Raw genomic sequence first — 12,430 nt, 5'->3', positions numbered from 1 at the left:
ATGCAAGTACAGTAACTAATGGCATACTTGTAGCTACTATGTGTGTATGTGTGCCTTCATCTGGTAATCTGTCACTTTGTGTTTAGACACATTAAAACCTGGACAAACGTTTTGGAAGCTTGGCTTCAAGGGTGTATCCAGGGAGTGATCTGGGCCACCGCTAAAATCTGATTGGCCACCCCTGGTGCCACCCCATTATCCTAAACTATGATTGGCTATTGACCTTGGTTCGAACCAACTGTTTGAGGAGTATTTTTGAATGTGCATTGTTTTATTTTATATGTAGCCTTCTTTTGGAAGTACAATTTTTTTTGAGGACTTATCTTAACAGGAATGTAAGAAACTGTACGATACTGTAATGTTAGTAATTAAAGTAGATATGAGAAGTGGTAAATGAATGCTATTCCAACGTGTGTGTTGTGTGTGTGTGTGTGTGTGTGTGTGTGTGTGTGTGCGCACGCTTATCCATATTGAACCACTGGTACTCGGTAGATTGGCCTGGCAGGTCACCTGTGCCAGGGTGACCGAACAAATACATTACACCATTCAACATAGGAGGACCAAAAGACGTGCCCAACAACACCAGAGGGCTACCGGCCTTACCGCAACATCTTCATGTTACTCTTAAGTGAGACTATATGTAATTTTTGGAAGTAGAAAAACCCATTCGTTCTTTTATAAATGAAAAGCTGAATTCGTAAGCAGTAAAACACACTTGCTTAATTTAATACAGATTTTGCTACTACTACTAGCCTTACTCGGTCTAGTATGACCAGTAGCCTATGGTGGCTAATGTTAGCTAATGTAGCAAACTTTAGATAAAGTTTGTAGCGTAACTGACGTTACTGAGTCATTTCATTGACTTCATGACTCTTCTCTAAACTGTTGCACTATGTTTTAGCATTTACCATTATCTTATAATTGCCACTTGTGGCCACAGTGGCTGCTGTTCAGCAAAAGTCACATATGCTCATTTTAATATTAGGTAACTAATAAAGTTTAAAAGGAGACCACACACCACAAATGGTGCCTGAGTCACCGCTGTAGCACTGGCTAACCGACTGGTTAGCTGTGGAGGCCCGTTTGTAGAGCAGGCCACAGGGACGCATGAGCTGCACAGCACCCTTGTTTTCCTGTTTAGCTCTGTGCTGACAGGGCTGTGGAGGCAGGAGCTCTGGAGTCCGTGCACAACGGTCAGAACAATGCTATTGTAGTTCAGGCTAACATAGATGCATTTCACACTGTTGAGTAGCGCAACTTGTTCAGTTTGAAACAATTTTATCCCAGTGAAGATACCACATCCATGGAATTAATGGTTGTTTATTCCATCCGTTGTTCAGGTAGTAATATATGTGGCTCACCCGACACTGTGGCCCGTGCTACACACAGGGGCCTTTACAGCTGTTTGTAGCTGAGCTCCAGCTCAAAAACACGCTGCTCGTGAGGAGCATGTCTGGAAGTCTGTCTCTGGAGGTTTGCTGAGCTATCGAAGCTTTCAGAAAAACAATGTTATCTCCAAAATTAATGAACTGATGTCAGTCAGATAACTTTGAACTGCTCAGTGACGTTCGCTAACCAGTGCTAGCCGTTGTTAAAACAGTGACTCAGGCAGCATTTGCGGTGGTGATGGACGACCTACCTCTGGAGGCCTGCATCGGTGCTCAGATAACGAGAACTACTGAACAGAATTTGTTCAAGTAACTTTTTCTTTGTTTAGCTATTCAGGAGTCTTTTTGCATCTTCTTACATTTGTAGCTACTTTTTACAAGCCCGCGGAGTAGCCTCCTTAATCAGCAGCATTTTTTGATACTGGTTGTTTTTACGGTTTGTATCGCTTTTGTTATCGACACTAAAATAAAGTGCTGAAGTAGCTGTCATGTAATTCTTTTTTCTCTTCGCCATTTAAAACCAATATGTGAACCAGATCCACCAAGTAAGGGCCAAAATTATAGAGGAATATTTTGGCTATATGTGACTGCACAAACCTATTGCAATACTGTAGGCAGATAATAACCCTATAGAATGTAATACAAAATATGTGATCATTGTGATTTGATCAAATAAGTTGGCTGTAATACATCGGCCTTGGCTACTCTGCCAAGTGTACAGGACCAGACCTGTCTGACTATTATAAAGGCTATGCCAGATATAATATTGCATTACAGTTGTCTAATTACAGCCTGTGTAGTCTAATTAAGCAGTCATAGGCCCATGTTGGCAGCATTAAATGTGATGTCTAATTACAGCATCATTTGGTAGTAAGGGAAGAATAGTCTAACTGTAGCTTATTTTGGATCTGAAATGGTATTGTATTTGATTTGTTATTAGACTAGTTCTTGTAAAATGGTGTCTAATAGTGTATTAGGGATCTCCTATTTGGTTTCTAATTAGAGTATTATTTGGTATAATAATGTCTAAGTATAGTATATTTTTAGTATATTATATGCAGTTTCTAATTACAGCAAAGGGGGTTAACAGTGTCAGGCATCGTTGTAACAGGAAAGTCACTATTTCTAATTGCTAATTGACGGGAAATGTGGAATTTGTGAATTACACACTAATTCACTGGAATTAGTGAATTACACATGCTCACATTTCTCAACAACCAATGGCGAGGTGCAAGAACTACAGCGTTTACAGGGGCTTATGCTATAAATCTGTGTCCACTTACTTGTCAGGTGTTAAAAGTTACATCAGGACTTGTTTATACTTTCCCAAGCTCCAAATCAGTAACACACATGGCTTTAAGAGGTGTTTATTTAACCACCAAAAACTCACACATTCACTTTGGCATTCAGCAATAAGACATTTTACACTCCTCAGGAAGTAGCCAGCCAGACCTTTATGGACAACGCTGGATATTGGCAAGCAGTTAACCTTGATTTGTTGCTGTAAATGGCTATTGGACGGTTTTATTGAGCACCATGTTAACAAGCAGATTTGAGAGAATAGCGTAGATGCCTCTACTGGATATCAAGCTGACGTCTTGACTGAAGTTTGCTGAGGCTACTGGCTTACTTTTTACTTTTTTCTACAGCAGCTTCAGGTTTGGCTGCTTTTTCTTCCTCTTTCTCCTTTTTGGTGTCAGCTTTGTCGTCTGTCTTCAGAGCAGCTTTGTCCTCTTTGTCGTCTTTCTTGGCATCAGCTTTATCTTCTTTCTCTTCGCTTTTTTTTGCTTCTTCCTTCTCCTCTTTTTCTGCTTCTTTTGCATCCTCATCTTTGCCATCAGCACCCTCTGTTTTTACCTCCTCTTGTGCTTCTTCTTTAACCTCTGTCTCCTCTCCTGCTTTGTCTTCTTTCTCCCCCTCATCCTCAGCAGCCTCTGTCACCTCTTTCGTTTGCTCCTCCTCATCACCACCTGTATGAATAGATGAGAATTGTATTATTATTTGTCATCATGACCTTAATAACTGATGTTTAATGGATCGATTACAGAATATAATCAAAAACGATGCACTAACCCTCTTCTCCCTCCTTAGCTTCTCCATCTCCTTCCTTAGCCTCCTCTTCATCTTCTTTCTCTTTATCTCCCTCCTCCTCTCCTCCCTCTTCCTCCTCCTTCTCCTCTTCTTCCTTTGTCTCCTCTGTCTCCTCTCCTCCCTCTTCTTCTTTCTCCTCCTTCTCTTCCTCCTTTACCTCTTCCTCCGCCCCCTCCTCTTCCCCCGCCTCCTCCTCTTCCCTGGGTGGGCTGGCCTCTGCTTGCGGGGCGTGGCTAGCAGAGATGATCCCCTCGGTGGTGCTGACGCTGGAGCTGAGCAGGCGTGATGTCATCAGGTAGGAGGTGCCGGAGCTCAGGCTGGAGAGGACGGGTCTGGCAAAGGAGGGCGCTGACAAACTGTGGCTGTAGAAAGAGGACACTCCCCCAGCCACTCCTACGCTGAAGCGAGACTCCTCTCCTTCCAGAAGCTTCCTGTACAGGTTGGTGAAAACGCAGGTGATACAGTCAAAAACCAGTTAGTGGCCATTCATTAACAGTCAACACGGTCTGATATAAAGTGAGGAAAGTGAAGCACATTTATTTCTATAGATCTCTGATTAGGGCTTCATCCCAGAATGTGTTTACCGAAATAAAAGTGGCTTGCTCTTTTTTTTCACACTAAAACATCAACATAAAACAAAACAAAAACAATAGTTTTGAAATAAATTTTGTAGACATTTCCACATAAAAATAAACATGATAAATATTATAGCTTAACTTAAATGTTTTCACCTTAAATGACCTTGTGACATGCTAAAATCAACACTAATAAGAAATCCGGTCTCTTTTCATTCATTGTTATTTCTCAGCCTCACTGTTACTGCTTCTCACCTGTATGCAGCAATCTCGATGTCCAGAGCCATCTTGACATTCAGAAGGTCCTGGTAGTCTTTCAGGTAGCGTGCCATTTCCTGCTTGGTGCCCCTCAGCTCACCCTCCAACTCTGCAATGGTGTCCTAAATAGAAGACAAAGTCAAGCCTTTTATAAGTCAGAAGGACACAAGGACATATAACATGAAATGAAAAACTTCAGTAATAGTTTTAGAGATTAATATCCAAAAATCTAAAGATCTGAATAATTAATAACACAACATAATAGAATATACCTGCAATCACTACTGACCTGCATAGCAGCTATCTCAGCACTTTGCTTCTCCTCCATCTCATGCAGCTGCTTCTCCAGGGATTCATTGAGGCCTCTGCATGCATCGATCTCCAGCAGGCGGGCCTGGAGCTGGCGTCGGTACTCTCCTGCTTCGCCCTTGGAGCTTCTCATGGCGTCACTGTGCTGGGCCACAGTTTCAGTCATGGAGCCCACCTTCCCTCTGAACCACTCGTCTGCTGCCTGCATGTTTCTTGCTGCCAGCCTTTCATACTGAGACCGGATGTCCCTGAGAGCCCCAGAGAGGTCCGGAGTTGCGGCCTCAGACTCTACTGCCACCTGGACACCCAGCTGGACCTGGGCCTGAAGCTCAGCCACCTCGCCTTCATGAATCCTCTTAAGGAAGGCCAGTTCCTCCAGCAGAGTTTCGATGCTCTTCTCCAGCTCAGCTTTAGCTAAGGCAGCCTGGTCGGCCTCACGACGGGCCTCCATCAGCCTGCCCTCGGCCTCTTCACGAGCCAGCACTTCCTTCTCATATCGACCCTGCAAAGCGCTCAGGGTTTGTTCCAGCCGCTCTCTCTGTCCCAGGACAGCCTGCTGTTCTGCCCTGGCCTCATCCACAGCCGCTCTCAGGGACCGGGCCTCTTGCTCATAAAGCGCTCTCAGGCGGGACGGCTCATTGTACCTCTGCCTCAGCAGCAGTAGCTCTGCCTCCAAAGCGCGGTTCTGCTGCTCCAGCTCACGCACTTTCTCAATGAAGCCAGCAAAGCGGTCATTGAGGTCCTGCAGCTGGCTGCGCTCTTGGGTGCGTACGGTGCGGAATTCAGAGCTGATCTGGGCTGCCTGGCTGAGCTCCAGCTCCACGGAAGAGGCTTGTGAGGAGGAGGAGAGCAGCACCCGGCCAGGAGAGGAGTACTGCAGACGGGAGGAGGACAGCGGGGAAGCATGGGAGGAGTAGACGGAGTGGGTTCTCCCTCTGGTCACAACACGGGGGGGAGCCTCGACATACCAGCGTCTGTATGACGGGGTGGAGTAGTAGGGGTCATATCCGATGCTACTCATGGCTGAGTGGTGGGAGGACAGGCTGCTCTCCCTCTCCTCTTTGTGTATGTGAGTGTGTGGAGGTGAATGCAAGGCTCAGGTTTAAGCCTCGACTGCTTGCTGCTGCAGCAGCCTGTGCTTTTATAGCAGGACAGTGAGCTCTGACGCAAGCGCTTTCCCCCAACTCTGACAATGCAGGCTCGATAGGCTTACACTGCAATGGCAAGAAATGAGACTAAGAGGAACTATGGGAATTTAGTTTAGGTGTGTAGGAGTGAGGGTTAAAGACAGAGAGAAGAAAAGATTTACATGTACACGCTATAAAGATCCATACTTCTGTTTGTCTAACTTTGGCATTGACAGTTCAAACAAGCCAAGTTACTATATAAAATCACTTGTAATAAAACAGATTAACCACAGTGTGCTTCGCAGTGTAACAAAAACACAAATGCAAACAAAACAAGAAACAGAGCACATCACCATTTTTAAAATAGAACCTAAACCTGGACTTTGACCACAGCAAAACCGCAAATAACTGTGATACATTTTGTTCAGAGTTCCATATATTATATAGAGCAAAAACATGGCTTAAACATACTTGGCATACTATCCTCACTGCAGGAGCGAGAGAGAGAGAGGGGGGGGGGAGGGGTGTGTGTGTGTGTGTGTGTGTGGGTGGGGTGGGGTGGGGGGGGTCCTGATTTAACAATCGTGACACAGCATCTCTCCTGCTGGTGGAAAGCAGAACCACAGCCACGACCTCAAAACACCTGCAATGATAAAAACCCCAAACAAACACAAGGTTAGAGGTCACATGTTGAAGACACAACATAGAGCAGGAAAACGTGGGGAACTAAAAATTAAATAGTAACAATTAGAAGAAATATAAATATATTACTATGGGATTGGTTAATTAGTAGTGAATACATGCTGTCTGTTTTTTCCTTCATGTTGATTACATTCATCATAAATTCTCAGCTTTGTTCTTGTCTTTTTCTCACTCTGCAAAATGACCTTATGGAAAACTAACAGCATGTATTATCTGAGTTCACCAACACAGGCCGAAACCAAAAAATGGCTGCCCTGTACATGTCTTGACTCCTTGGCAGTATTTTAGTAGTTTAGTGTATTTATTAAGAACTGTCACAAGACATGTACCTTATAGCATTTAATAAATAAGATAAATAATGTTGTCCTGATGATTTGACATGGCAGAAAGCAAGCATTATGATCACTCATCAAAACATTATTCATATTAAACCTATTATTACAAAAAATATAGATATTCTTAATTTTTGAAAGAAATGTTTTTTTTTATCAGTGAAAGGAAAGTCTTTTTTGCCTTTTGTCGGGTTGTTCTTTCAATTCTATAAAAGAAAAAAAAGTCCCACTCATCGCAGATACCCTGGCAGGTCAAATACACCAAGTTGCTGACATGCATTTTCTTTTCTCGTGTGACTGGTGAGTGTGTGTATCTGTGCAGGTATGCAGTGGCTAAGCTGAAAGCTTATGTTGGGAAATTCATCTTGCTTTTGAGCTCCATGCATAAATGAAGTGTATTGCAGTGCTTTGCAGAAATATCTGTGTGTTTGTGTGTGTAAGTTGTGTGCGTGTGTGACTCTGTGTGTGCGTGTATGTGCACAATCCATAATGTGAACGCTCCAGTAGTTTGCCTATGCAGCAAAGGCTCCCAGTTCTTAGAGACAGTGCTGTGCCCAAACAGAAGTGAGGCAGGCAGTGAGAGGTGGGGGACTTCAGAAGGAGCTGCATGGACTTTGCCGTAGGCTGAGTCATCGTAACAGTTGTGATCACACAAACTCCCCTGTGTACACTCTTTCCCACCCTAACAGCAGTCTGACAATCTGCACCAGGGCCATTTCTGGCAGACAAGATGCTTCCAACGCCTTGAGGAAATAAAAGAGAGAAAGTAGACCATTAACTTCTCTTCCCAAACCAATTAACTCACTTACAGGGCTAATTTCTAGGTTGCTGCTTGTTAATTAATGAATTCATTCTTTTAGCAGCAAAGTCCAGGCTACCCGTAGAACAACATACAACTAAGTGGTGGCGGGTACAGTACAATGCTAATCTAACTTTTGTGATGTAGAAGGCCATTGATTCACTGGCATTGGCACATGCTTACTGGCAATAGTGGTGAAGTCCAATAGCTGGCTTTATAAGTAGTATTAACAACACTTTAAACGCAAACGCATCCCTTTTGGGCCATTAGGGGGCAGATAAACATAAAAACAAGCTGATATGCAAACTTACCACCTAAAATAATGTTCCCTGCCTTATAATTTACCAGACATAGAACAAAATTTGCTATAATATCACATACATACCAAAACATAATAACATTCAGCCAGACAACAAAACAAACACCACAAAAATATTCTGTATGTTACATCACACATTATGAATAAACAGCTGCAGTGCTATCAGTTTCATCGCTTGCTTTCACATACAGAGCTTAACCTATACAGGTATACAGGTCTTAAAGGTAAAAAAACCCCACATCAGCTGGAAACAATGCACCAGAACCCAGTGTAACATGACGCCTGGCCTGCTGAGAACCCAAACTCTGATTTAACAGTTTGAAAGAGTGAGCTCATATTATGACTTCTGGGCACCCAATGAATACAAGTCCAATTTTCGCTCTCCTTTCCCTCTGTTCTCCACCTATTTGGTCTCCACCAACTCCTGAAGAAAATGTTTGACTGCAATTTGTTTAACAGGCACTCTGTAACTTTCAGCTGTTTGGTGCTCGGCAGGTAGCGTACAGCTGGTTTAGCAGCTCTTTTTTGCTGGAAAATGGTTCCCTACAGGGGTTGATGAGAGCGGTGAGACTGAACAAAACAAATGTGCCATAAACTGTTTACATATTCATTTTATTAACGTTTTACATTTTATATTTAATTCACCATAGAACCAGAGTGACCCAGCCACAAAAAGGCAAATCCAGTGTTTTTTTCCTGCAGCATCATTCTTGGTAATTCCTACTTTGTACAATACAGTAATCTAACCCCTTTTCATGATCAGATGATGCAGGTTGGCATTGCGCCTGGAATTAATATTATGTTTTAGGACTATTGTATTTCTCTTTTTTTCTATATATGGATCATGACTTGATTGGGAGAGGTGGGGGACATTGACTTTGCCTGACAGCTCAGCTTTGGCTCTGGGGCTTAGTTTCCATGCTTCATCAGCACTTTTATCTCTATCCTGTAAGTTTGAGTGCATCTCTGCTTCCCAACATTAAATTTCATGAAGGATACTGCAGAATATTTGGCTTTGATTATTTGTCTCAGTGGCATTTAAAATTTCCAGTAGGGTGGAACACTAAGCATTTCTCAACTCAAGCCTCAGAATAACTTGAGTCATTAAGTATAATAAAAGTATGTTGTGGTGATACTGAGATCAGGCAATTTCCTATCACAAGGCAGCAGTTTGATCTTTTGCTTTGCAGTCACGCTTGTACAACATATACAGCTGCAAAGACTAACAGCATGGCATATAAGTACATCTAACAGTTCATCTAACATCTTTGAGATAAAATGCCAGGCTTGATCAGTCTTGATACAGTGTGACATGCTGCATGGTGCATGTAAAAATTTTTTGTGTGTAAATGGTACTAGAGCAACTCCTAGAGGTGATGTATAGAAATTACACTTTATAAAGTCCTCTGCCTGTTTAAGATGTAACATAGAGACTTTATGATGATTTTTCAGGTTTGACCAGGTCCAGCCCTTATGATTCAGGATGTAGTTCAAGATCTTTGGGGAGGCTTTATAAACTTACACATTTCTGAACACTCTTTTTATGCCTTTTGGTGTTTCTGCATCTTTACCTTGTTCATAATTTTTTTTAACCTAAATTGTATTATAAATAATTAATATACATAGTAGTAAGAGTAGTAGCAGAAGTAGCTGCAGCTGTGGTAGTCAGTTAGTTTCATGATGTGTGTTGCGTGCAGCTGTAGAGTAAGAGAAAGCACGAGTGCATACTGTACGCAGCTGTTAATTCAGCCGTGTTTTGGTAACATGTTGCCCATGGATTCTCCTCTACCACAGTGTTAAAACTGACTGGACCTGTATAACCCTTGTCATTGTTGTACTCACAACAAATGCCCAAATATTTACTTAACATAAGAATGCTTCACAGTGTAATGAGCTGCAGTTTTTCTCTCAGTGATGAAACTGTTTATCTCAGATTGAGGCGCCTCTCTGCAGCCAACTCTGATCTTTACACTTTTGTTCCACAGATCTCAGTTTAAAAGTCATGTTGCTATTTTGGCCTAATATCTGACCTCTGGCCTTCCCAGCCACCACATGTCCCACCAGCCCAGGAGAGGTCTGGTTCTATTGGCTGGGCTTGTATGTCCATCAGAGCATGAATGCCTCTCACCGGTGGAAATTAAGGGAGGCCTGTCTGCTATGCACTGTCACTATCCAGGCTGCTATAAAAAGAGTGTGGTATGCTGGCTTGGGCTCACTGTTGGTCAACCAGTGTGTGTGTGTGTGCACAACTTAGAAGGGCTGAGGGCACCGTTTCTGGTTTAAGGTAAACTCAGGAGACACACTGTAAGCATGGCTGCTGTCCATCGTTTGGTTATTGTTCGCCACGGTGAGAGCGCCTGGAACCAAGAGAACCGCTTCTGTGGCTGGTTCGATGCTGACCTCAGTGAAAAGGGTGTGGAGGAGGCCAAGCGCGGAGCCCAGGCTATCAAGGAGGCAGGCCTCAAGTTTGATGTGTGCTACACCTCCGTGCTGAAACGTGCCGTCAAGACCCTGTGGACCATCATGGAAGGCACAGACCAGATGTGGCTGCCTGTGATTCGTACCTGGCGTCTGAATGAGCGTCACTATGGAGGCCTCACTGGTCTCAACAAGGCTGAGACGGCTGAAAAGCACGGCGAGGAGCAGGTGAAGATCTGGCGTCGTTCCTTTGACATCCCACCTCCACCCATGGACAAGGACCACCCTTACAATACAGTCATCAGTGAGGTGAGACAACTGAAACTAAGGGAGAAGAGGTGTTGACTAATTTAGAAAAAGCAATACATTAATATGATTTTCCTCACTAATCATTCCCTAAAGAGCAGCTTCAACCAATTAAAACTAATCAGAAGCAGCAATTGGCATAAATTTAGTTTAGAGTGCTCCAATGTTTGCTCAATAGTCTTATCAGTCAGTTATGTAACTTCTGTTTATTGTTCTTCTGTTCTTACTACCTCCAGTCCCGGCGCTACAAGAATTTGAAGCCCGGTGAGCTGCCTACATGTGAGTCACTGAAGGACACCATCGCCCGTGCCCTGCCTTTCTGGAATGACGTCATCGCCCCCGAAATCAAGGCAGGAAAGAACGTTATCATCGCTGCCCACGGCAACAGCCTCCGTGGCATCGTCAAGCACTTAGAGGGTGAGCATTACAGTCTGTAGGCGGACAAAGCTTTAAAAAAAAAAAAAAGCAGATGAAGAAGACATTTCTGCAGTGAAAGGTAGAAGTGAACGTTGCCATTATAAAATCACAACACCACAAAATGGCAAGTAGTAAATCAACCGCATATTTTGGTTTGAAAATAGCTTTCATTGCATTTGTGTACAAGTCCGAGACCTAAATAATCACAGTCAGACACTTGTCTTTACACACACACACACACACACACACACACAGTTGTGGATTACAGTGCATAAAAATAGCATACAGGGACTCTATAGCTCAGAGACAGGGAGCTTGGTTCCCATTACAGTCACGACCTTTACGTTGAAAGGTTGTGGCCAGGCATGGATAAGGGAGTTATATAGCCAGAAAGCCTTGAGGGCAATAGTAAATGTCAGATAGGAATGGTAGGTGTCAAGGCAAAGGATGATTATAAATTACAGATTGATGTAATCAAAAAACATAAAATGCAATCTAAATATAAATAAAACCTGCCCTGCTGACTACTTTTATTATGTAAGACCATTGTGCTTCCTGTCTGCCTAGCTGGGCCTCAGACAGCCTTTTATTGTGTCAATTATATTCACTCTGTTCTGTCTGTTGATCTGCCTATCTGTCTGCTTGTCTTTCCAGGTATGTCTGATGCAGCCATCATGGAGCTGAATCTGCCCACAGGAATCCCAATTGTGTATGAGCTGGACGCAAACCTGAAGCCTATTAAGCCCATGTCTTTCCTCGGTGATGAGGAAACCGTAAAGAAGGCAATGGAAGCCGTGGCTGCCCAGGGCAAAGCCAAGAAGTAAGCCTGCTCTGGAGGCTCCGTGAGGAGGCAGAAAAAAAGAGACTGCTCCCCCTTTTGTCCTTCAACCTTTCCTCCTATCCATTTTCCATCCTTGTAGTCCATTCCAACTGGGGAAATGTTTCATGGTTCTTTTGGAGACAGGCCATTTTCAGCACATTAGCCCTGTTTGTTTGAATGACAGACAGTATGACCTGTCAATCGAAGCAGACAGACATTTTACGCAACCACACATCACTCAGCCCTTTTAAATTGTGGTCAAGCCCTATGTTGAGGGCCTCACCACCCTGGCACAACCAATAAAGAAACCATGTTTTTATGTAGGCCTGTGTCTGTTTAATTCTTCTTCCTTATCTTCTCATGACTCTTTTTCCTTCTTCAAATTACATTGTCATCCTTATCTATTACTCCTATTCTTCTTCAGTTTCCCATTTGGAAATCAGTGGTTTCAGCAAAGTGCAAAGGTGCTGTGAAATCTTATCCAGGAGGTAGAGCGGAGGAGAGGGAGGAGGAGGGGGGAAGAGAAAGAGAGAAACACAGTCTGAGAGACAAGTCAATGGGTTCATCCT

The 12,430-nt window shown here is 43.3% G+C and overlaps 2 protein-coding genes across 2 annotated transcripts; one reads left to right on the top strand and one right to left on the bottom strand.

Annotated features, from left to right (window-relative positions):
- Positions 1-2,739: 2,739 nt before the first annotated feature.
- nefla (neurofilament light chain a) lies at positions 2,740-5,735 on the bottom strand. Its single transcript, XM_044174924.1, has 4 exons — positions 4,602-5,735; positions 4,310-4,434; positions 3,462-3,910; positions 2,740-3,358 (listed from the first exon to the last, which is right to left on the bottom strand). Exons 1-4 carry the CDS (start codon positions 5,640-5,642, stop codon positions 3,015-3,017), a joined length of 1,959 nt encoding a protein of 652 aa, XP_044030859.1. The 5' UTR covers positions 5,643-5,735; the 3' UTR covers positions 2,740-3,014.
- A 4,371-nt stretch (positions 5,736-10,106) lies between these two features.
- Positions 10,107-12,184, top strand: pgam2 (phosphoglycerate mutase 2 (muscle)). The gene is made up of 3 exons (XM_044174956.1): positions 10,107-10,627; positions 10,861-11,041; positions 11,696-12,184. The coding sequence occupies exons 1-3, from the start codon at positions 10,211-10,213 to the stop codon at positions 11,863-11,865; spliced, it is 768 nt and encodes a 255-aa protein (XP_044030891.1). The 5' UTR covers positions 10,107-10,210; the 3' UTR covers positions 11,866-12,184.
- Positions 12,185-12,430: the final 246 nt, after the last annotated feature.

The sequence above is a fragment of the Siniperca chuatsi genome, linkage group LG18, assembly GCF_020085105.1.
Source record: "Siniperca chuatsi isolate FFG_IHB_CAS linkage group LG18, ASM2008510v1, whole genome shotgun sequence".
Taxonomy (NCBI): Eukaryota; Metazoa; Chordata; class Actinopteri; order Centrarchiformes; family Sinipercidae; genus Siniperca; species Siniperca chuatsi.
Note: the sequence above shows the minus strand (reverse complement) of the source record. Positions and strands in the feature narration are given on the sequence as shown.

Coding starts and splice junctions, on each gene's coding strand:
- nefla (XM_044174924.1), bottom strand. CDS start 5,642: ATGAGTAGCATCGGATATGACCCCTACTACTCCACCCCGTCATACAGA. Junction 4,435..4,601: donor CTGAGATAGCTGCTATGCAG/GTCAGTAGTGAT, acceptor TCTTCTATTTAG/GACACCATTGCAGAGTTGGA. Junction 3,911..4,309: donor ATCGAGATTGCTGCATACAG/GTGAGAAGCAGT, acceptor CAACCTGTACAG/GAAGCTTCTGGAAGGAGAGG.
- pgam2 (XM_044174956.1), top strand. CDS start 10,211: ATGGCTGCTGTCCATCGTTTGGTTATTGTTCGCCACGGTGAGAGCGCC. Junction 10,628..10,860: donor ACAATACAGTCATCAGTGAG/GTGAGACAACTG, acceptor TACTACCTCCAG/TCCCGGCGCTACAAGAATTT. Junction 11,042..11,695: donor CATCGTCAAGCACTTAGAGG/GTGAGCATTACA, acceptor TTGTCTTTCCAG/GTATGTCTGATGCAGCCATC.